The 25,710-nt window shown below is 45.5% G+C and overlaps 1 protein-coding gene across 9 annotated transcripts in view; it reads left to right on the forward strand.

Moving 5' to 3' along the window:
* The window catches only part of GNAO1 (guanine nucleotide binding protein (G protein), alpha activating activity polypeptide O), a 280,020-nt gene that overhangs the window by 242,515 nt on the left and 11,795 nt on the right, over positions 1 to 25,710 (forward strand). For 8 of the 9 annotated variants that reach the window (XM_015421406.1, XM_015421408.1, XM_015421403.1 and 5 more), the window contains one exon: positions 5,120 to 5,307. The exons of the other annotated variant lie outside the window; for it this stretch is intronic. In XM_015421406.1, coding sequence (XP_015276892.1) covers positions 5,120 to 5,307 — 188 coding nt within the window. Of the gene's footprint in view, positions 1 to 5,119; positions 5,308 to 25,710 lie in introns of those variants that run through there. 9 annotated transcript variants of the gene reach the window in all.

A 25,710-nucleotide genomic window follows, 5' to 3' on the forward strand; every position in this document is an offset into this window, starting at 1 on the left:
TCATTCAATGATACCTAGTTTGCAAACCACAATCCAAAGTAAAATGCTCTGTCTATACCATAAATATTTATAATTCATAGATTTATATTAATCTAGGCTCTCCAAAAATAAATAGCAGTGAAATATATGCTGCAGTATTTTGCTGTATTGTGAGACAGCTTTCTACATGCTGTAGTGTTTCCTGTTAGTGGCAATTTGTACTGTAGCAATATGGCAAAACACCAAGGATGATAAAGAGAAGGGAAATGGAAGTTTGAGAAAGGAGGATGCAAGGATGAGAACAAGATGAAAGTAAGAAAAAGGTGGGATGGAGTTGGTTCTCTTTTCTGCAAACCAAGATTTCAAGTCACAATTTAATCTTGGGTTGCCATGAAAGCAGTGAGTTTTCAATTTGTGTATAAGGGGAACAGGGAGGAAGCCTGATGCAACATACAAATCTAGGATCCCCCAAACTAACTTGTTATTACATCTGATACTAAACTAATGCTTGAAAATAATGCTGCTGTTGTTTAATTCTCTTCAGCTAGAAGATGAAATCTCAACTTTACGACAAGTGTTAGTAGCCAAAGAGAAGCATCTTGTGGAAATAAAACAAAAACTTGGTATCAACTTGATGAATGAACTGAAACAGAACTTTAGCAAAAGCTGGCATGATGTGCAAACCACCACTGCGTGAGTACAAACTACCCACACAATCGTTCTTTACTTTTGTGTAGCACTAAGTGTTTCTTTCACAAATCTTTAGAAATTTAGTGGGGTTCAGTGGTTTGACTGCTAAACACATATAACAAAAAACATAAAGTGAGTTTTAATTGATTTATATTCACATGTGAATTATCTCAGAATGAGTGAGTTATATTAAAATCAAAAGATAAGGAACTACTAACAGCCATCAGTGAGCTTCATGGTTCAACAGCTCTCGGAATCAATTCTCCCATTACTACTGGCTACTAGTATGGTATGGCCGAGATTGGGGGGGCAAGGCGGGCGACAGAAGGCCGATGCCTCCGTCGCCCGGCCCTCTACAGAATCCACCCCCCAAACCTCCAGGTATTTCCCTCCTTAGAGCTGGCAACCCTACATTCCCCTCAGTGCCTGTTGGTAGGCAACTAAGCTTGGTCCTGTCACCTACTTTGGCCTTTGGGAGAAAACACATTGGGGCCAGTCCTGATAGGGTTGCCAACTCCAGATGGGAAATTCCTGGAGATTTGAGGGATGGAGCCTGAAGAGGGTGAGGTTTGAGGAGGGGTGGGACCTCAGACAGGTACACTGCCATAGACTCCACCCTCCAAACCAGTCAGTCTCACATAGGGAACCATTGTTGCCAATCTCCAGGTGAGGGCTGGAGAGCACTCAGTATTACAACTGCTCTGCAGAAGGGAGGGCAGAAGTCAGCTGAAGTCAAAGGGGCAGATAATGGTAGGTTGGTGGCTAGCTGGGAAGGAGATGGGGTTGCCAACTACATGCTGACAAATTCCTGGGGATTTGAGGGGTGGAGCCTGGAGAGGGTGGGGTTTGCAGAGGGGTGGGACCTCAGACAGGTAGAATGCCATAGACTCCACCCTCCAAACCAGCCATTTTGTCCTGGGTAACAATTGCTGCCAATCTCCAGGTGAGGGCTACAGATTACTCACAATTACAACTGCTCTTCAGGTAGCAGAGATCAGTTCCTCTGGAGAAAACAGTGGACTCTGTCATTATACCCTGCTGAGGTCACCACAGCAAATTGACACTGTTTGCCCAAAGCCAGAGCACTGCCCCAGAGCCTCTTTCTAGATCTCGTTGTATTGCTTTCACAACGGGCTTTCCTGCTAGTCTCCAGTTATAAGGCTCAGGTAGGAGGTACTGTGAAAGACTTCCATCTGAGACCCTGGAGAGTTGTTGCCAGCCTGAATAGACAATACTGACTTTGATGGCCTGATTCAGTATAAGACAGATTGATCTGTCCATGTGCCCAAAGACCCAGCATTTAGGGGGACACTTGAGAGGGCCAGGCTTAGGTTTAGGCCTATACTTAGGCTTAGGTTTAACATCCAGGCTTAGGTTTAGGCTTCAGCTATTGACAGTTGAGAAGCCACTCAGACTATAAAGCCTGGACTTTATAGACAGCTTGCTGTCCTGATTGGTCCCAGGGCAGCCCATATGGTGCTGGTGAACTGCATCTGCTCCAGACTTTCCCTGTCTTCTATAGTGCAGTTGGCCTCATAGTGCAGGTTTTAGGATGTTAAGTCCTGGCTGGTCCCACCTTGGCACCTCACACTGGGTGACCAGTTTTGAGTCCCATCTAGTTCATCTAATACTGGGCCATTGTATTCTCTCAGCCTAACATAACTCAAAGGGTTGTTGTGTGGATGAAATGGCGAAGGAGGAAAGCCTTGACACTACCCCGAGTTTCTGGGAAGACTTGTGATAGAGAAACAAAGGTCTCCTTAAGGCCAGATGCTTGAAAATCATTATGCTGTGGGACTGTGAATTCCCCAAACCAGGAATATTAGCCCTGATGTTGTTCATACAGTCATGTGACAGAGTTCAGAATCAAGGGGCCCTGATTTTGATTAACTTTCCACCAACATTATTTTCTGGTACACCATTCGACCAGAAGATTTCTCTCTCAGTTTTAAATTTTACAGCCACAGCATGGGGACTCATAGGTTGCATGGAAACTATTTGGGGCAGCCTTCACATGGAGACAGAAATGTCCCAGCCAGCCCTAAAACTTGGCTGCCTTTTTGCAGCATTCCAGCTTGGACTGGGAGAATCTCTAAGGATGCAAGTTCTGTAGGTGAATTTGGCCCTCTCACACTGTGGTCTTGATCATATGAAACTAAGCATATCTTCAGTGAATCTTTCTTCAAATGTAGAGGGGGAAAGAAGGTTTCCATAAAGATTGTCCAGAACTGAGGTTGCTTCCACACAGTGAGGGCTTTCCATTTTACAATAATTGCCTCTGCAGTTACAGAGACATTCTCATTGACAATTGAGCTTCCAATCTGCCATATACTTAACTCCATCAACCACCATTTTTCCTATGTTTTCCCCCCTGCATTGCTATTGGATGACCCTTGAGGACTTTGAGAGCCAGTTTGGTATAGTTGTTAGGAGCATGGATTCTAATCTGGGAGAACCGGGTTTGATTCCCCGTTCCTCCACATGCAGCTGCTGGTGTGACCTTGGGTCAGTTATGAGTTCTTTCAGAGCTGTTCTCTCACAAGCAGTTCTCTCAGAGCTCTCTCAGCCCCACCTGCCTCACAGGGTGTCTGTTGTGGAGAAGGGAAGGGAAAGGAGATTGTAAACTGCTCTGAGGCTGCAATCACACACACTAAATAATCCACTTTCAATCCACTTTTGAATTGGATTTTACCAGTTCACACAGTAAAAATCTAGTTGGAAAGTGGATTATTTAGTGTGTGTGATCGCAGCCTGATACACCTTTGGGTAATGAAGGGTGGGGTATAAGTCCAATCTCTTCTTTTTTTGGTGGGGGATTGGTAATAGTTATAGTGCAAGAGTGTTACATCACTATAGCAATTACCAATTTTTTTAATCCCTAAAGATTCCTCTGACAGTGCAGTGAGGAAAATGGTGGCTATGACAGCTTGAGAGAAGGAAAATGACACTGATGTGGATAGGACACTGATGTGGATAGGATCCACATAGGATGTGAATAGAAAATAAACAGCTTGCTGTCCAGAGGGTGTGATAGCTCACTTCCCAAAAAGCTCATAGCAAAGCAAGTTTGGGGGAAAGGGTGAGGAAAAGATGCATCGAACATGATGAAAGCACAATATCATGTGGATTCTTTTTAAAAAGCTCACTAGATTGGAAACTTCAGTGTGGAAACAACATTCACATGTACCGCTTAGAGATTTGGCAAAATTTCCAGGAAGGAAAAGTTGGCTTTGTATATGTACTTCTCCTTAAATACAAAGAAAACCTATTACTTATTCATCTTTCTCCATGGATTTCTTGGTGATAGATAATGAGGAAAAATTAACCTCAGCAAAAGACAAAGTGTTTTTGATTTTGCTGCATTGTGGCTAAGGGCTCCAAGGAATCTCATTGCATCTGCAAAATAAAATTTAAGTTTTGTGCCACCTCAATTTGCCTTGGTGCTCTGCAGGGAAGGAAGAGAGTTAACCCTTCAACCTTCACTCAGTTTCACTGTTGGAAACTAGCCCCTCCTTTCCGTATGAGCATTTCAAAGGAGAAAAGATGTGTCCTGTATAAACACATATTTTCTCTTTTTAACATGCTAATCCTGGAACAGAGGAGCCCGTTGCCAATAACAAAATCCTGTGGAGGTTCAGATACTAAACCCCCTCTCCCTTGCCTGCAGGTCCCTAAGGCTAACCAAGGTTGTGGAAGAGATGCCTGAGGTGCCCTATCATTGGCTCATCTGTCTAAGCCTTACAGTGCAATCCTAAACAGAATCCTAAATAGAATCCTAAACAGAATTACATTTTCTTAGAAGGATATAAGTCTGCTAAGGATAGTACTCACCTGAGTCATAAACTCTGTAGGTAGCACTAGGCAAGTCTCTCATCTTCAGGCTCCTATCCATGAATGCAGGACTTTTTTATAGCATTTTTGTAGCATTTACAGAGGTAATATGGTTTTAATACAATTAGTTTCCTGCTGGTGAAAAAAGGAAAGGGGTCCCTTTTGACCACTCCAAAAAGGCTGTGCTGGGAATTGTGGGACATGTGTGGGCAAAAGTCATGTGGAATGCAGGAGGAATTGGGCAAGACTGAGTGTAAGAGCTGCCTGGAACCAACCCTGTGTGTACAGTTATTTGTACACTGCATAAATGCTGGTTTTATTGACTGACTCATCCAGAAAGCCATCGTATTATTGACTGTATGGACAACCATCAAGTGCCTTTTAGGTGAATTTTGAGGAGTCTTGGCGTAGAATTTTGTCGTGGCAAGGCTGGCTTGAGATCAAGCAATACAGATTATTTGAAGAAACTGAAACTCTGATTCTGCAAATGCTGAACTCTGTTTATCTTCTTTTACAAGTTGTGTGCAAATCTGGGGGGGGGGAGGTCAGTTTGGATGGAGGGGGCTTCTTCTATGTATCAAGACAGGCTTTCTCCTGGCTTCCTGTTTCTCTCTTGCAGGTCCTGGTTCTTTCACTGAAGCTGTGACTTACATCCAGTCTCAGTATGAGAGCAAGAACAAGTCATCCAACAAGGAGATCTATACGCACATCACCTGCGCCACCGACACCAACAACATTCAGTTTGTCTTTGATGCTGTAACTGATGTGATCATTGCCAACAATTTGCGTGGATGTGGACTGTACTAAGTCCCTCTTTTCCTTTCTTCTTTTCTCATCCTCATCCTCCTGGAATGCAACCTCACTTTTAGGTCGATGGGTTTATTTTTATTTCTCTGACATACTTCCCATCCCCCAAATTTAGACCCATTCATACAGCTTTAGTTGAAACGGGAATAGTTGCCATGATTCACAGTTCCCATTTCAGTATTAATGTGGTAAAAAATAGTGTCATGGGGGCAAATTGATTACTGCATAGGATTTGCGTCCATGAGACAGTTTTACCATAGTGATCCCCAGCATGGGCACCATGGTGCCCACTGATGTGTTTCCTGATTCCCACTTACTTCTTCCCTAACGCACCTCTTCCCTAGACCAAAGAGTCAGTCTTGGCTTTCCTTTACTTCATTAGAGCAAGATGTACTTCAGAAGACCCAAGGAGGCAGCACCTTTGAGTGTGGAGGGAGTGCCCAAGAAAGAAATAGTTGCCCCGTTATAGGAGGAGACTAGGCTTGGAACTTCCAGAAGTTATCTGATGCTCCCATGACAGCTTTTTTGTGATTGTTCATACTTCCCATAGCAGCCATTTTGTGATGGCAGCCACTACCCTTTCTCAACATTCCAAAAGTGCCCAGGGGTTCTGTAGGGTTGGGGACCTCTCCATATATTGAGGGAAAGTTGCCTATCAGTTCTAGCAAAATTATCTTCTGCCCAACTCTTGACAGAAATTTCAAGTCCATTTTCACATTCTCTTTTCCTTGCTTCTAAAATTCTTTTATGATTTCCCTATGATCCCATTTCTGGGATGGACACCAGTATTGAAGCTAACACAAAAGAACCTGAACCCGAGATATATATGTATAAAAAATCTAGATTGATAAAGGGTTTTGGTATCAAGATGACATGTTATTTTGATGCCCAAATTTAATGAATCTTGATTATTAAATCTTAAACGTTTAAAACCTCAGATGAGAGTACACCAGGGTTACCAGACCTGGCCTGGCAACCAGCAGAATATGGGTGTGGGCATGGGGGAGCTATTGGTGATGGTGTGACATCACTTCCAGAAAAAACCCAGACATCCTATTGTGCCTCTCTAGGAATCTCTGGAAACTCTACAGTAAACTCATAGAATTTTGGTGATTCCTGGCAAGGACTGAGGCTTTCCCCCAGAAATGATGTCTGTCATCTCTAGGAATCACTGAAAACTCTATGGTTTTACCATATTCTGGAAATTCCTAAAGAGGTGTGACAGTACTTCCAGGTTCTTCCTGGAAGTGACATCATGTCATCAGCCGAATGGCAATTTTAAAAACATTTTCTCCTGCTACACTTGGAGAGGTGGCAGGAAGCAAGAAACACGGGCTGGAGAATCCCCCACCCCCAGCAGGGAATTAGCAACTGTACTGTATGGTGAGCTTTCAGTGTTCCTCACCTTTTTATCCAGTTTCTCAAGAAGGTTGTTTAGTCTGGAGGCACATTCTGACTCTACTTTCTACCCCAAAATTAAATGGGTAGTATTAGGGTTGCCAGGTCCCCTCTTCGCTTTGGCGGGGGGGGCATTCCAGGGGTGGGTGGGGACATTGCAGGGGAACACTCTGGTACTTGAGCTAAACAATGTGGGTTGTTTTTCCTCAAGCCATAGAGTTTGCCCAAATACCAGAACGTCCCTTGTGTGATGTCCCCAACGCAATGAGGTCACTTCTGGGTGACATCATCATCTTGGGAATGTTGCATGGCGACGTCCCTGTTTAGGGGTGGGCTTTCCCCCACCAGCCAGCTGGTCCATGGTGGGGGAAAGCCCCTGAAATCGGAGGATCCCCTGCCTGGACATAGGGGCTGGCAAGCCTAGTTAGTATAGTTGACAATAGTATGGCTTGTTTTGAGGTCTGAGGACTTTTTAAAAAATTACAGGCCAGTGGCTGGAGGCCTGAAGCACTAAAATTGATATTTGTCAGTGTCTCATAATAAGATAGGCCTGGTTATAGGAGACATTACTAAGTATTCTGGAATAACCAAATGCAGTGGTTTTCAGACTGTGTTCTGGGGAGCCCTTGGGCTCTTTAGAAGAAGCTATTTAGCAACTCCTCAATGAGAGGATCAGGAACGATGGATAAATGTCCCTCATAGACAGAGATGTGGAAGGGCGGTAAAGAAGGCTTCTTTCTAAAGAATATTCGGTTCACATGCAGTGATAATGAGGCACTGTGTGCCTTACAATGTGCCCCAGAATCCTCTCTGACGCACAAGGATTCCCTTTGTTTCAGGGGGCTTCAAGGAAATAAAGGCCGAAAGTCTGAAACACTGTTGACGATGCATTTTATGTTACTGATAACAGTTTTTACCTCAAGCTTTAAACAGGTTTAATCACTGTTTGAGAGACTTTACGTAGCATATTTTTTCTTTAACTCTTTGCACACTTTTCCGTAGTGATTTTAGCTGATCGTTCTTTGGGGGTTCTTTTTCTTGGCTGTCCATTGTCAACAGTGCTTGTCTCCTGATCTGGTAGGAATTGTACTATTTTAAGTTGTGTCACATTTCCACATCAGATTATTCAAAGGGTTAATGTGGAATCCTAATTCTTCTGGAGTGTTTGTGCGTATGTGTCCTCCATTTGCACATTATGTACTTGATTCAGTTCCTAGGCCCAGTTCAGACTCTCTACCCAGCCATCAATCCAGTCACATGGTGAAGATGCACTCTGTCATGCACCTAAAATAACTTGTGGGATGTAAGCCTTCTGCAAGGAGGCCCATGCAGGCAACCCCTGTGGAAGAATTACATAAATAGGACCATTGGACAAATTAGGTGCATGGAGAAGAAACACGCTCAGTTCACCCCATGCAAATGGAAAAGATTCCTAAACTGGGCCCTGGAAGATTGCGCATTTGCTAGAACTGGACACATGTGGCATGTATGTACGGAGAATGCATTTATAGGAAGAGTGGGATTGTGTTCACTGGTCATCCTGTGGCCTCACTGACATAACTTCTGAAAGGGCCAGTGTGTGTTCAGACTGTATGCAGGTAGGCTCTGTATGTATGATCAGGGACTCTAGAGCTTTTGATTTCACATAACATATTCACTGTAGCCCTTTTCAGACTTTATATACACAATACCAGGAGCTGGCAACCACACATATCAGGAGCGCACACTACCCATGATGTACCTGATACACACAGTCACCGTAGGGTTGTCAGGTCCTACCTGGCAGCCAGAGGGGGAATCCTTGGTCCTTTCTGGGATCTTCTGCTGTGTGCTTTGTGCGTGGGGCACAATGACATCATCACATAGCCAACATTGGGGGTGATGCTCTAGTTTTTGGGCAAAACTCTGTGGTTTGTAGGCAATTTTACCATAGAGTTTTGCCCAAAACTGGAGCATCGTTGTGAGGTTGGTGATATGATTATGTAACTTCTGGATGATGTCATCATGTTGCCTTTCGGGCCAGTTGGGGGTGGGATTTCCCCCCACCGGCAGCAGGGAAGTTGGGGGTGGGTTCCTCACCCCCGGCAGGGGTCTGGCAACAGGGGAATGTGAAATACTGCATGCGCATACAGCTTTGATGCACGTGAATTCACTTTCCAGGATTCTGGTTCACACATACCAAAAGCTGTATTCATATGCAAAATACATGCAGTCCTCTGCTCAGACAACTGCGTGTATTGTGGCAGTGCATATTGCCATTACGTATACTTTATTCAGGCTTAGTAGCCATAGGCCATACACCAAAGAACATTTAGAGGCTGGAAATAACGACAAAGCTGAATTTAGCTTCATCAATTGTGCAAGTTTTGCCGTAATTACTTAAAAATAATCTTAATTTATGAACATTTGAAGTGGTTGAATATTTTGAAAGCCACTTTATGAGGAATTTCTCCCTGGCTGCGACATACTTTGGACAGCAGAAAAAGACATGTGACAATGAATCAACTGCTGACAAAGGACAGTCGCTTGTGTCCAGTTGGCAAAGTGGGGTTGAGCCATTTTCGAGGTAAACTGCTTTCTTCTGTTTTCACCTCTTCTTTGTGGTTCTGAATTGCTGTAGCCTGTTGCTTAAAATGTCTGCAGCGCTTCCAATAGTGCCAATTCCCCACCATCACCCTTTCCCACCGTGCAGCCTTCCTTTCTTGCGTTTTTTAAAAATCGCTGCTATTTTGCTCTAGGTCTATGGTCCCCAACTTAGAATGATTAAAAAAAAATCCAACAACCATGAGAAAGACCATGCAGTGAAAAAAAGATTGGGGGGGGGGACAGCACTGTTTGAAATGGCCAGAGCACTTCAGAGATGGCTCATTAAGGGAATGAAAATCACTGTATGAAACTCCCGTCCCTGTATCGCTTTACTCGGAATCAGGCCAGCAATGTATAGCCTCCAAACGATGATGTGAAGGGGGACAATGGCTTTCCATATCAAGGTTGAGATATTTGGAAGGTCCCTTTCAAGCTGTGCAACGGAAGATGGTATGCGCCAGGGTAGAGCAAGGATTTTACAGGAAAAGCTTGTCTAAAGCTTGTTGAGTAGTTTCACTGGGCCTGAAAACCAAATTGGTGAACCATAAAGCATACGTGGTAATACAAGCATCTTGTAGGCTCTCAGAAGTGTTGGTATATACTGAGCACCTTTGGGTGAATAAAGATCATCTTAGGGTCAGGTCACATGGACATTTAGTGCGGCTTCGCTGCTGATCCCTCGTGCATTAAAGTTTCCTGTTCATATTGGCAAACCCGCCTCCCGCACCGAAGCAGGCTGAGTCCTGTGGTTTTCGCTCTTTTTATCCGCGTTTTCTGACACCCGTTGGAACAGATGTTTTTCCGATATCTCGCACTTTGTATCCGTAGTTTTGGTATCTGGACAGCAATCTGCCGTGACCGCGCTACCCTCCCCCCCTTTTTTGTGTGTTTCCGGTTTAAGTTATGTGCATGTGCAAACAGGCACTAGCTTTTATTTTGGTCTTTTTAGTTTGTATGTATGCCCAAGCGCATGTTTAACCCCGTTTTCTTTACGTCTTCGATCACGTGTATTGACAGTTTGGTAACGCCGACGTTGCTTGTTCAAGCCATAATTCGGCCATGCGCATGGGAAGACAAGCGCATGCACAGGTGTTGTTTTTTTAAAAACCCTGCGCCGCCGCGGGGACGGCGCGCTGTGTGATCAGTACTTCGCGCGAGTGAAGCAGAAGACAGAGGGACCGTCTGACCACCTCCAAGCGATATAAAATGTCGCGGATAGAAGAACTGCGGGAAAACTAGCGCGGTAAGAGGTCCGTGTGACCGCGGCCCTAGTGCTAACAAAGTTGCTTCAGTTTTCTATTTGACGAACTGAATGTTAGTTGTATGGCCTTACAGCCCGGAAAATCTACAACTAATGAACTCCGGCCGTGAAAGCCTTCGACAACAAATTGAATGTTTTTGAACTGAGATTGCTTGGCCTGAAACAGGGACTGTGTCTCAGGCTCATTTATGGAACAAGCTTTATGCCACACATTTGTCCACCAGATTGCTGAAACTAATTATGAATCTCTACTCTGACAACTCTAACAAATTAAACAGCTCGTACAGATTGGTCTAAAGCGAGCAATAAAAGCCTTCATGACTTACCGTAGCAGTGAACTCTTAGAGATTAATTTCGATAAATCTAAAACCATGATATTTACAAAATCTAGGAAGCGACTAATTAAAAGCTAGAGATTTGATGTACACTCAATGCAAGTGGTTAATGAATTCAGATATCCAGGGGCCATGTTTCAGTCCAACCTGTCTTGACTCGAACACGTTCAGTTTGTCAAAGAGAAAACTGAACTAACTTCTGAGAGCCTGTAAGACGCTTGTATTACCACGCGTGCTTTATGCTTCTCCAGTTTGGTTGTGCATATGGGGAGTACAGCAGATTGAACAGTTCCTAGTGCAATTCTGCAGGGCCTGTAAGACAGAGATATTCTGCCAGGCCTATAGCTGGGGATGGCGATGGTTTCCATCAAGCCTGGCCTCTTCCTTCTTTCCTCCCCTAACAGGGTAAGATATAACCAAGTTAAAACCCAATTTAAGATAGGATAATAATTGTTTGTGGTTTTTAAATTGTCAAACTGATTGTATAGCTTTTATTGGAATGTTTTATTGCGATGTTGTTCACCACCCTGAGGTGAACAGGGGAGGGCAGTCTATAAATCAAATTAAATAAACAAACAAACAAACAAACATGGCACTTCCCGATACACGCAGTTGCCAGGCTCCCAGTACACATGGACGTAAAGTCTGGAAAGGATTGTGAAGCATTCATTATAACATACATGCATTCTTTCTGGAATGTGTCTTTAAATGCTATTGCGAAATAAACCCACATTCATCTTCTGTCTGCATATACTGCAATAGGTACTACCATTTCCCATTACTACCCTGGTGACAAATCTATTGTTACCTCATAAAAGTGTGTGCGAGGGCCAAACTAGATGTTACTGCAGCCACAGATTTGACCTGTGACCGCCGCCATTATAGGGGAAAAACTGACCCTGCTGTGAGGGCCCAGTCTTTATTGGGCTTGCAGTACAGGTGGAGGGGACCAGGTGATCTTTACCCCCCACACCCACACACACACACATGTTTTCAAGTAGTGAAACAGATAGCTGAAACAGGTAAAACCAGAAAGCAAGCAAGAGAAGACAAATGTCCTCACAAACAGCTTGGGGAAGGAGGAAAAACTATAGGAAATGTCTATGTTGCCTTGCTTAAAGATATCCGGAAAGTTTCCCTCTCTCCTTTCCCTAGAACAGGCATTTAACTTACAGAACTGGCATTGTAGGGCTGCCAGCTCTGGGTTGGGAAATATGTGGAGATTGGGGGGTGGAGCCTGAGGAGGGTCATTCATGGAGTGTAATGGGGAGGGGATAGGGTTGCCAAGTCCCTCAAACTCACCGGCGGGGGAGGCTCCGACGGGTCTGAGAGCCGGCTCCGGGTGCGCGTGCGCGCCACCAGCACATCAACGGAAGTGACGTGCGACGTCGCTCACGTTGGGGGCGTGGCCCAGATCGTCGGGGGGAAAACCATATGGTTTTTCTCCCGACGATCTGGGCCACACCCTCAATGTGAGCAACGTGGCTGCGTCACGCTTTGGGGGGCGGAGTTCCCCCCGGGGCCCGATTCCACTGCGGCGGAAATCGGGCCTCCAAAGCGGGGGGTTCCCCGCCCCCACTTGGCAGCCCTAGGAGGGGAGGGTCATTAATGGAGTGTATTGCCATAGAGTCCACCTTCCAACATGGCCATTTTCTCCAGGGGAACTGATCTCTGTCGCCTGGGGATCAGTTGTAATAGCAGGAGATCTCCAGCCACCACCTGGAGGTTGGCAGCCCTAAGGCACTGAACTATTTAGTTCACTGCTGAGTACTGAAGGATGTTTTATGAGAGATGTGAGGCAATTGGTGGCCTTCTATAGACCACTGGTTGTCAGCTGCAGCCTTTGAAGAGAAATGACTGGGCGAAATCCACCTGTCAGCCTTTCCTAAAAAACTACGGTGTTCTGCGAAATCAACAGGGCCTTTGTTAAATAGCTAGGTCTGCATTTTGGAAAAGCTTTTCAACACTTGGCTGTGCCTGGAGTGTGGCTTTGTTGCTGGGTTTTTATTTTGTTTAGTTACTTAAAGAAGAACAGGAGTGTGGCAAATTAAACAGGAAACAAGGTGGGGTTTGGGACAGCAGTTCTTGAAAACCGGCATCATTTGACTGCTCAGCAGGGTTGGTGACACCAAGTCCAGTTTATGGGCAAGATGGTACATCTTTAATAGCGCCCTCCTAAGCAGAGTCACACCCACCTAAGCCTTCAGTGGAATTGGAAGGGTATAACTCTGCTTACCCTGACCTGGATAGCCAGGCTAACACGATCTCTCCACATCTCAGAAGCTAACCAAGGTTGGCCTTTGTTCGTATTTGGACAGGAGACAACCACGGAAGCCCAGGGTCATTACGGCAATGGCAAACCACCTCTGTTTCTCTCTTGCCTCGAAAACCGTATGGGGTCGCCATAAGTCGGCTGCAACTTGACAGCACTTTTCAGCACCACCTACAACAACTTTGTTTAGGATGGGACTGTAAGATCAGAGTTCCTGGGAAAGGTTTGGTAAGTGCAAAACTAGGATGGAGCTGGAGCCAGGCGGGAAGCAGAGCAGGGGCTGTTCCCAGGCAGAGACAAAGTCAGGTCCAGGAAGGCAAAAGGAAGGGAAACTTGAGAATAAGTACGAAGGAAGGACAGGCAGCCCAGCTGAGGAGAGGTGGAGGTCCAAGGACAGGCAGGTCAATAGAGGAGAAATGCTGAGCCATAGTCAGCTTGCCCCTAGACAGGACAGCTTTATTCAAGCCCTGCTTTTTGCAGTGGCTCCTGGGAATTTGGACAGCCAATGAGATCAGGGCTCCGAAACCTAGTTGTTGACATGCCTTACTGGAAGGACATCCCACAGGGGGCTGAATAGGGAATCCTGGTGTTGCTGCCAAGTGTATTGTTGGTGAGGTTGCTCTGAGGCATCATCCCTTCTTGCAGTAGCTTGCTGGTGACAGCTGGTGATTTAGGCCCATAGGAGGCTCCATCAAAGCAGACATGCTCCCCAAATGGACAAGACTGTAGCATGTCTTGCTGCACTGCAGATTCAAAGTTTCAGGTGGGTGGCTGTGGTAGCAGAGCAAAATTTGAGTCCAGTGGCACTTAGAGACCAACACAATTTTCCTGGGTGTAAGCTTTTGTGAGTCGAAACTTACTTCATTAGTGAAAGTTCACAAAAGCTCGAAAATTTTGTTGGTCTTTAAGGTGCTACTAGACTCGAACTTTGTTCTACAGCTTTAAGCCACCCTTCCTCCCAGGGAATGCTGTAATTCTGTGGAGAGGAGTCAGGATCTGGAATAGTGAATTCTCAGTACCCCTACCAAACTACAGTCCCCACAGTTCTTTGGCGGGGTCCCACAGTAATGTTCAGCATAGTTATGCCCTGAATTGTGTGCATCCTTGGTAAACTACTGAACTGTGAATAAATATCTTTCATTTGTGTTTTTGTAGGAGCTGGACTAGTTTTTCATCCCCTTGAGATTAATCTTTTTTTTTTTAATTGCCAATACATAGATCAGGAAACCACAGATTACTATTGCAATGTTATACAGATGTTCAGGTGGGGGGGGGGTTGGGGCTTTGTTTTCCTCTCCATAAACAAAACAGAGGATCTGAACGATGAGGGGGAGGGTGAAGGTGAGAAATGGAGAAAATAAATAGGAAGATAATCCAGAATGAAGTGAAGGAGTGGAGCTTTAGATGAGATCAAGACCTGAAACAAAGCTAATCATAGTGCAAAATGTGGATTTCAATCCACAGGTCTGAAGTTTCAAGACGAGATTGCAAAATCTGACAACTCTCTGACATTTTTAATCCAAGAGGCAGATTCAGACATTCAGATGATAAACTATAAAACTAGAACGTTGTATAATGAAATTAGTAGAAACACAAGAGCTCGTGCAAGTCTGGAGACCTGCTTGTAAAGTGTGAGCATCCTGGTTTTGTTGCCAAACCTCCCAGGTTTTCAAGTTTCAACTGCTGGTGAGATTTCATATCCCATGCCTTGAACCTAGGGACCTTGGGAGAAGAACTGGAAAGAAAAGGGGCTTCACCCTTTCTCACAAACCAACTGAGTTTTCAGAAGATTTTGCTCATTTTTATTTTAGTTTTAGACTTGTGCAATGACATTCTGTGAACATTTTGTGTATACTAATGCAAGAGTTACCCTGGCCTGGATGGCCCAGGCTACTTGGATCTTGTAAAATCTCAGAAGCTAACCAGCATCGGCCCAGTTAGTGACTGAATGGGAGACTACCAAGGAAGTCCAGGGCCTCTACATAGAGGCAGGCAATGGCAGACCATCTCTGTTCATCTCCTGTCTTGAAAACCTTATGGGGTTGCCATCAATGTTCCCTCTAAGCTGTGGAGTCCTGTGAGCAAAAATTCTACTTTGTGAGCAACTGGCATCAAAGTTGTGAGCAAGTGATTTGGCTACTTCATAAATTTGGAACCATCCTTCCTGAGCTAAGACAAAAATGTGTGAGCCAGAGGCTAAAAAACTGTGAGCTAGCTCACACTAACTCAGCTTAGAGGGAACACTGGTTGCCATAAGTGGGATGCAACTTGACAACACTTTACAAAGAATAACAGATTTTTTAAAAAAAAACAACTTCAAATTTGTGGGAGGGTAATGGTGCATTTTCTGTTTAGATATTGATTCTGACGTTTAATTCTGAAATATAACATCAACATCCAAGATGCAGCGTTGCATTTGAAATCTAAATTCAGACAGTGCAGCTGGTGATGGATTTTTCACCTGTTTCCTGATTTGGCTAAATGAATGCATGATGTATGACATCTTTAAAAAATGCAAAATGCTACAGTATTTGCTGTCTGATATTATCAGGTGCTGATGTTGGACACGGGGGTTTGTATCTTTATCATCAGTTCCAGATCCGAACCTGAATATTCAGAGAATGTTTGGAGAATATAAAATTTGGGAACACATTCAGATCTTTTATTCCCTTGGCCCCTGTCTTTCTGGGAAGAGCAGGGTCAGGGTAGCCATGCCCGTAGCATGGATGGGAATGCGCAGGTTTTTGGACCTCTCCACTTACATCTGGCATCATTTCCCCTCCACACCTGGAATTTCCCCCCTGCCACTGGTGGGCTTTTGCTGGCAGTTTTTTAAAAAAGAATTCAGTATATTGCTACAGCATTATAACACTATGATGATATACCTACTCGTAATTTTTTTTAAGCCAGCAAAAACGCATTCCACCAACGAAGAGGGCAGGAATGGCCGGGACCAGGGGATTCCATGGAGATTACCCCCATGTGGCTACTCCATTGCCACTCCAAATGCCTGTCCATTTCCAGCAGCAATAAGTGCATAGCAGAGAATCGTCCTTGCGTGGAAGCAGATTGTCTCTCTCTGGAGCAATGGAAGACCTCTCACCAAAGCCTTAGATTAGGCACAGTGTAGAGAGTGGATTTGGAGAACAAGGACCTTTGCGGGCTTTTCCACATTGAGTTTCTGCTCCAAGTGGGCTTCCAAATTGCTTCTTTTCACCCCTGCCTTACACAGAGTATCATTTGCCAGCTGGTTATTGCTCTCCTGCTTTTTGTTCAAGTTTTCCCTGCGTGGTCTGAACAAAGCACTAGAAAAATGACGAAGAAATGGAAGAACGACGACTGGCAAACAGTACTATGTGGGGTGGGGGATGCTGCAATTAAGAAGCCATGCTGCAGCAAATACTCGGTATGGAAAAGCCCTGTACATATCTGTGAACAATGCACATTGTTGTCATAGACAGGAAGGTGATATTCAGTTGCCCTGTAGTAAATTGGAAAGAGGATCGATAACATTCTGGCACACCTATTTAAAGAACCTTCCTTTTTACAAATAAATAAATCCCTGGGACTAAGAATGCATGGGCTTCTTAGGAAATGTCCCATTTTCTCAAGTACAAACCGTCGTGTTAGGGATGCTTGGGAAATGTGACCGCTCCTTGAGGGGAGATGTGAGGAGTTAGGACTTTCTTAAATGCACAGGGAAATGCTGACACCACTTTCCGGTCAGGAAGCAATTTTTCTCCAGGCCACTTTGGCCAGGGTTCCTGGAGGATTTTTTTTGCCATCTTCTGGGCATGGAGCAGGGGTCACTGGGGGTGTGGGGGGGAGGTAGTTGTGAATTTCCTGCATTGTGCAGGGGGTTGGACTAGATGACCCTGGAGGTCCCTTCCAGTTCTGTGATTCTATGACTTTGTGCAAAAAATCGGAGGCCAAAGTGCATTTCTCGTGCAGAAAGCTGTAAAGAATAATTGAAGGAAGGAAAGAGGGGCATGTTGAAGGTTGGCGAAAGTGTGAGAGATCAAAGTCAACATTCCGGGGGGAGGAGAAGGGTTGAGACGAGTTGTAGGAAATGGAAGTTCAGTGGGTATTACAGAGAGACAGTGTGGTGCAGTGGTTAGAGTATCAGATCAGGATCTGGGAGATCTGGACTCAAATGTTAATGCTCACTGGGTGACATTGGGCCACTCCCTCTCCCTCAACTTCACCAACCCCACAGGGTTGTTGTGAGGATGAAAAAATGGGAAAGGGAGAAAGATGTGTGCCAGCCTGAGTCTTGGAGGAAGGCCAGGGTAAAGATGCAGAGTGATGGAAGGATATGTGCACACCAGAAGTAATATAGCGTAATGATTGAGAGATCCAGAAATTCTCTGTTCGTATCTTACCTCTTCAGTGAACTCATGAGCTGGCCTTTGGCAAGCCTCGCGGCCTGCCTACCCTGCCCACCCACCCCCATACAGCAGTCTGCCTTACAGGGATGATGTAAAGATAATGGAGAGAAAGCATGTGGAAGATGCAGAATGCTTGAAAGCGCCGTATTATGACACAGAATCCTGTACCTTACACAGACAAGCTGTTCCTTTCCAGAGATCTTTAACCTCTGCAGTTTTTACATCAGTAATCTGGAGAGTCCAAGAGTGGCAAGTGGATATTTCCCTGCCTCTTCAGAGCATACTTAGGATGGGATCCTAGTCAATATTACTCTCCTTGAACGCAGCATGAGCCAGCAGGCCCTAGTAAATGGATATTGTCTCTTATAGGTGGTGTGGAAAGATCTGCAAAGTTATAGGGCTCCCTTCTTTCATCTGCTGCCCTTTGTGTTTCATGGCAATTCAACGGTGCATTGCTGTTTTTGAAGGGGGGGGGGATGATCTTATTACGCAGGTATCACCATGCCGTTGGGACAGGGAAGGGTGCATTTTCAGACTCCACAGATAGTGCCAAATCATCAGTCCAAAGTCATTTCTTCATTGCCATTCTGTGAGACAAGAAATGGGGGCAGACCTATCAGTCATTTGGCTGTGCCTCATTCCTTCACTCGTGGCCATAAATCACAATTCAATGCCAAAATAATGTCCGCAGGGTCCTATTCAGGAACAGCCATATGGGATGTTTAGTGCAAGTGCCTTCTCTACCATTGAGATACCCTGTGAGGGCTCTGCGTATGCTAAAAAAAAGTCCGTGCCAAGGCAATCCAAATTCTGTACCAAGAGAAAGCTTCATTCTGCCATCTGTATCTTTTTATCAGATTGACATATTGGCAAGCTTTCTCTAATTTTGCATAACATCTTTTTGTTTACTAGTTTGCATAATGTATTCCACTTTTGCTAATTGTGGGGGGAGAAAGGATGTTGAAGGTTATCCTCTACCACTGAGTGGGGCGGGTCTTACCCCTATGCTACCCCTCCCATGCGAAAGTTTGAAACCTTCCTCCAATGTAAGGAAACTTTCTCCAGTTTACTTGGCTTTTCTGCTGGGGTCAGATCTACTTAATCTGGAAGAAGACTTTAGTAGACTGGTAGAATGAGGTAGGATCCACCCTCAGTATCTTATATGGCTATTTTTCTGGCTTCTGAGAGTTCAGCAGGGACTGCCTGCATACTTTCAAGTATTTTACAGTGATGTGGACCAGAAACTTGATGGATGGATGGATGGAAGGAAGGAAGGAAGGAATTGAGGTTCTCGGGAAACTAAATTCAATGTCTGTTGTTAAGTTCTACTTGTAGAATCATGGCCTATGCCAGGGATGCCCAACATGTCGCCCGTGGATACTATGGTGGCTGCTGATGCCTTTCCTGGTGCCCACCAAGTGTTTTCAGAAAGTGGGTGGCAAGGGTTCTGATAGCCCACTGGAGATTTGAATGCTGAGCAGAATTTTAAAAACATTGCTTTGGCAAAAGATTCTTCACTGTGGCAGGCATCTTGTGGCCATGCCTACCACACAGTGTCAGAATTTCAAAACTGCCCATAGGCTGAAACAGTTTGGAGACCACTGGCCTGTGCTTAGTCTTTTACATATCTGCAGAAAGCAGTGTCGTTGCCATTATTCTGGTGCAAATATGTCATGCCGGCTCCCTCTGCTGAGCTGATGTTACAATAGCACAACCTTGGCTGGATGAATACTTAGATGCCGGGACCAAGTCATATCTTGCGCAATAGGCGTGTTTGAAGAGCAAAAACTGTCCATTGTGAAGCAGAGTCACACAGGAAAATGATACGGGGCTCTCAGCTGGAGCATTTTCCTGTGCATGTCCCAAGATGCTTGCAGCTAGGATTGGCGTTTGCCCACCACCAGCAGTGGGGGGACCCCATCGACACTCCTCTTGCCCCTATCAGAACTCAGTGGGGCAGCAGGGGTGGGAGAAGAGGGGTGAGAAAGAGCTGTCTTCCAGTGTCATGATGTCACGTCCAGCTATGTAAGCGGAAGTGGTGTCACAGTGTTGGAAGGTCGCCATTTGGGTAAGTCGCATTCCCCACAGTCTCCCTGGGGTTGCCAGACAAGGGCTGGCAACCCTGTCTCCAGCAGAAAGGGTGAAATGACCACTTGGACTACTTGAGTAAAATGGTAAAGGTTCCCTTGTTTGAAAACCAGTCGAGTCCGACTCTAGGGTTGCGGTGCTCATCTCCGTTTCCAAGCCGAAGAGCCAGCGCTGTCCAAAGACGTTTCCGTGGTCATGTGGCCGGCATGACTAAACACCAAGGTGCACGGAACGCTGTTACCTTCCCACCGAAGTGGTACCTATTTATCTACTTGCAATTTCTTGCTTTCGAACTGCTAGGTTGGCAGGAGCTGGAACTAGAGACGGGAGCTCACTCCGTCATGCGGCACCCGGGTCTCAAACTGCTGAACTACTGACCTTCCACAGCCTGCAGTTCAGCGCCTTAACCACTTGAGCCACATGCTGAGAGTATCTGCTTTCTACTACCGTCACCCCCTCCCCCCTTTAAAAAACCCCCTTTATTGTTATACAGAGAACATCTTTAGCCAGAAAGGTATAGATTGGCAATTTGAAGGTTATGTTCAGTGCCCTGGCTGTCTTCTCCCCTTCTCAGCTTGTTTGCTGTTCCTGTGGCTGACATCCATACATCCCAAGCTCAGCCCCACCACCATTTTTGCACACATTTAAAAAAACCTTCCGAGTTGCTCAAAAAGTCTCAAGGGGAAGGGATGGTGAAGTATTTAAGAATCCTGGTCCAGGGGAAGGAGATGGTAGGTCTAGTACCCCAGAGCAGACATGCTCTGAGAAAAAAAAGATGGCTAGCTCCATTTGAAGTTTAACCCTCTGGTCACATTCATGGCTGCCTTTGTTGGAACCCTGCCCTTGACTCCAAAGAGTCCCAAATTATATATTTTGTTTTTTAAAATGCCCAGTCAAAGACGTATTGCACATTGTGTTTCTAGAGTGGGAGAGATTGGGGTAAGCTCCCCTGAATTTTTGTTTTGCTTATCCCTTGCTATGGCAAGCTGTGGTCACTAGGGCTGGACCAGAACTCTGCCTTCCTCCTTTTTCATGGCCCCGTTTCCAGCCTACCCATAAGCCCAATGGTTTTCTTTAAATGGCCCAAGAATGTGCCCTTTGTGCTAGCAGAGGAGGTCTGGCTTTGGGCTGCTGGTTCCCTCCAGCCCGACATCTTTTCACCAAAGGAAGGGGGGGGGACACTTTATAGCCTCAGAGAGCAAAGTCGCTGCCATCCAGCCTCTGAAAACGGTGGTGGGAAAAGTTGAAATTGGTGAGCAGAGACTAGGGCTGCAAAGTGTGGGTGGGGGCCCGATTGCCGCCGTGGCGGAATCGGGCCTCAGGGGGAACTCCCCCCCCCAAAGCTGCATCACCAGAGGTGACGCAGCCACGCCGGTCACGTTGGGGGCGTGGCCCAGATCGTCGGGGGGGAAACCATATGGTTTCTCCCCCGACAATCTAGGCCATGCCCCCAACGTGCTGTACGTAGTGTGTCACTTCCTGTGACGTTTTGGCGGCGCGCACGCATCGCTCGTCGGCTCCCTGCCAGTGAGTTGTAAACACTTGGCAACCCTAGCAGAGGACACCTTTGTCTAGTTCATTGGAGAAATTTTGGCTCAGTCCTAATCAGTGTTCCCTCTAAGCTGAGCTAGTGTGAGCTAGCTCACAGCTTTTTAGCCTCGGGCTCACACATTTTTGTCTTAGCTCAGGAAGGATGGCTCCAGAGCAAGCTAATTTATGCAGTAGCCCAGTCGCTCACTCACTCACAACTTTAATGCCAGTAGCTCACAAAGCAGAATTTTTGCTCACAGGACTCCACAGCTTAGAGGGAGCACTGGTCCTAATAATGGGGCACTTACAGGGATTCTGTGACCTGACCTAGATGCTCCAGGCTGGCCCAGTCTCATCAGATCTCAGAAGCTAAGGAGGGTCAGACCTGGTTTGTGCTTGGATGGGAGATCAGGGCTGCTACGCAGAGGCGGGCGATGGCAAACCGTCTCCTTGTCTCTTGCCTTGGGGATCACCATAAATCGGCTGTGACTTGGCTGCATCGTCCACCACAGGGGTTTTATGCCGTCCCTGAATAAACAGCATCGTTTTCATCCTAGGATGATTCATCTGAACCGTCAGGAATGATATCATTCTGTTTCCTCCGTTGCTTCAAAAAGAAGTTGGGAGGGAAGCTTTTAGAGACTCTTGGATCAGAGAAAGCTCCTTCCGCTGGAGGAAAGAGACTCTCCTGGCAGAATAGATCCGTGGGATCTGGCCCAGTGAAGTGAAATGTGGTGTCATTAAAATATTTCAAAAAAGTGGCACAAAAAGCTATTAAGCCAGAGATAAAAGAACATGAAAACAGGGGGTATAATAAGAACCATGAGACTCCTCTGAAAAGTTGGTGCCACCTACAAAAGCAGCGCAGTGTGAACAGTGAAGTCCCCAGTTCAAATGCCCACTCAGCGATGAACTTCCTTGGTGGCCTTAGAAAAGCAAGTATTTCTTCTCTCCCACACCCCTTGCAAGAGGCGGAATAAGAATACCAACTTACTTTGTGCAGTTACTGTGAGGATTACCAATATGAAGCATGAGGACATGCGTGTGAAGTGCACCAGAGCAGTCTCTGACACTGTCATGTCCCAGTAGCTCTTCTGCTTGTGATCTTCAGCCCTTCCAGAATCCACCTTTAGCCCTCTGGGCTGCAGCCTACAACCCTCTGAACCTGGATAACTCAAATAGACTTTTTGTAGTGGCCAATAACTTAACACTAATACATCACTAGTTCCTTTTGAAAAAGCACATATTCCCCAGTCCTCCTTTAGACATAACCCCTTGGAGAGGCTCTTTGGATAAGAATTAAATCTTAACAGCATGGATCTAACTGTACACTGGGGCAGCCCTCCGAGAAAGTCAACATTGTACCAATCAGTCATTCGGTGGGGAGAAGGGAGCCAGGAGGGAGGAAGAAATCTGCCTCCACTGCCTCCTCCTCTTCCCCTTCCTGAAGAGCTGATGGCCTCAATTGCTTCTGACCCTGTTCAGACGTTACAGTTGTGCATACCATAAGCCTAATGATCACACATAGATCCTCCCAATATGCGCTGTCACCGTGTTGTCTGAACAGATGCAGTGGACACGCTTACCATATGTGTACACCTCCAGCACATATGAAATGACCACTGGATTTTTCAGGAGTCACGCTCACATGTACCAAGGCTAGATGCACATGATAAATACAGGCATTGCCCCTGTTCACACAACATGGTGACTGTGTATACCAGGAGGATCGTAGATGGGCATATGCTCCTGATACATGCCATTGGGAGTTTCCCTGTACACACAATTATAATGTCTGAAAAGGTCTACTGGCTACATACAGAAAGCTGGATCAGAGGAGGAACCATGTGTACAGTGTCTGTTGTCTAGTTTGATCTATGCACTATGCACAAGGAAGTCTACTTCTGTATATGTATATCCCCTCCCTTCCACCACGTGATCTAGCTTGATCCATTTTCCCTTTGTCCTCAATTTAACGATGCACCACATTCTCTAGAATTGTATACCATCTGACCCCTTCTGTTGCTTTCCTTTGATCTCCCACTCTTTCTGCCCTTTCTTTTCTCACAATCTATTCATGCACACACACACACACACACACCGCAATTTTGAAGGCTCATTTAAAAAAATCTCCTTTTTCTTTGCCACTTACTTGCAGAGTTGTTTTTTTCCTTGTGTGTTCAGTGGGTCTCTGAACTGTATTAACTGTCATTTCATATGGAGTATGAACGATGGCCCGTCGATTTAATAGGTCTTTTAATTCTTATTGTAATAATTTATTGGCTGTCAGTAATGTATTTATTAGTTACCAAATGTTAATAAAGTGCCAGCTCTTTTCTAGTGTGTGAGAGATTTTGTTGGGCCTTCCTCTCCCAGGACATCTTCCAAAGTGAACACTAAAGTTAGTGTTATTAACAACCTGGCCTCCTTCCTGGGTAATCCATATGGATATGCTAGAGAGAGGAAGGACGGCCCTCCAGCCAACTAAAGAAATATTCACATATGCACCCCCTTTTCACAACTGTGATTTCACAAGAATGTGTCTCAATTCAAGCCAAGACGTTTAGTGGCCAGTATAAAAAGCTGTATTCCTCGGGGAGTAAAGAAAGCCGGAGCACATAGAATCAGCGGTAAGCGTCTTTTGAGTTTGTATTGCATGTGTGCATGGATGGACAGGGAGTGTCTCTTTTCGCACATGGATCCATGTTGAAATTGAACTCATAGAGGAGATCTGATTGTTCCTGCTGATCCAGGCCACGCGTTCATCAGAACATGTTTGCGTCGACTCTGATCACAGGTTCTGATGAATTTAAGGACATGACCAATCCTGCCCCTCCTTCCATACATTCATTTCTACACAGATGAACATGTGAAGGGGGTGTCTGTAGATGCACTGAAACAGAGTGACATGCAGGGCTGGCATCAGCATGCCCTCTGGTGTGGCAGCTCCCAGGCCCAAGTCTTCTGGTAGGGGCAATGGCTGTCGACCCCATAACATGCCCTTTCCCTGCATTCTCACTTGTGAGTGCTCTGCCACCCATGAGCCCAGCCACATACACTGCCTAGTGCCATCCGGGCAAGGGCAGTGGGCGATGCAAATGGCCATGAGCGTGACCAGTGGGAGGGCTCGTGAGCAGGGCAAGGGAAGGATGCGGAGGCAGGTAATGAGACACATGGGTGAATGGGCATGAAGGGAGGCCCCTGGGAATCTTCACCCAGGGCGCCCCAAAATCTGAAACCAGCCCTGGATGCATAATGCCTGCAGCAACTGATACGCATTGACCAGCTGGTACAGGTAGGTATTCCACAAAATCCACTTTGTACAATCATTGTTTCCTGGCTCAAAACACTTGTCAAAATACATTGAATTAGTGCTGGTCAAAGAAAAGTTGGGGTCAGAGGCAGAAAAATATACAGGATATTTGTCCAGGCTTCCTGCCCTCCTCCTTTCCCACACACTTGCCAGTTTTCAAAGTGGCAGCGGTCTTCATCTGTTTCAGTTGAAACAAAAAGGAGTCTGGTTGCATTGCAGAGACAAACGGGTGGCTGCAAAACTAGATTTCTGGCTTTTCTAATGTTTATTTATTTATTTATTTTTCGTATTTATACCCCGCCCTCCCCGTGGGCTCAGGTGGTATAAATTGTTGTGACTGGTACAAAGACACAATGGGGCATGTGCACACAACAAGCGCAAAACCAGTGTCATTCCCAAACACACGTTCCTCCCAGTCAACTTGGGAATTATAGCTGTGCCACAGGTTTTGGGAGAATGGTCTTCACCATCACACAACTACAATTTCCCAGAATTCCATAGTGGGGCCTAATAGCAAAACTGGCATGAAACCAAATTAAAAGTGCATTGTAGATGTATACACACCTGCACACTAAGAACAATTCACTTCCTTCTGTCCACACTCTGGGATTACAAACTGGGAAAGAACCCAGTCAATGTTAATTTTTTTTTTCTATTGCTTCATCAGTTTGGCAATGCTTGAAAGTGCAATCCGGACACTTACAAAATGGAATTTTTAGTTATGGTGCCATCCAAGGAATTATACTTGTAAATCTATGCAATTTGTACAACTGTGTTTATTTATGCTTGTGGTTTAACCAATTATTTCATCACTGTGAAAACTATTACCTTCCAAATCTGTTTTTTTTTTGGGGGGGGGGAGATGAAATCTCAGTCAGTGGTGAGAATATGTATGGAATTAGTTGTGCCGGTTGTCATGTACATCTTTGTGTCCTTATGTATTCCTTTCTTCTAGGTCTGTGGACTGTGGTAACATTTCCCTCCTTTTTAAAACATAAGGTGCATTAGTTGCTAGGAATGCAAATAGGTCTAAGACGAGGATGGGGGTTGGAGTCATGGTGCTGATGTCACAAAATCCCCTGGGGACTTCTTAAAGCAGGAGAAACAATGATATCCCATTGCGGAGGGCAAGGCCCCGGTCACACGGGCCGGATATCGCGGGGGGGAGGTGTGGCTAATTGCCCCGGAGGAAACTAATGCGCAGCCGACTGAGCACACGTCCCGGTCGAGGT

Source organism: Gekko japonicus, unplaced genomic scaffold (assembly GCF_001447785.1).
Source record: "Gekko japonicus isolate JY-2015 unplaced genomic scaffold, Gekko_japonicus_V1.1 scaffold674, whole genome shotgun sequence".
NCBI classification, from domain to species: Eukaryota; Metazoa; Chordata; class Lepidosauria; order Squamata; family Gekkonidae; genus Gekko; species Gekko japonicus.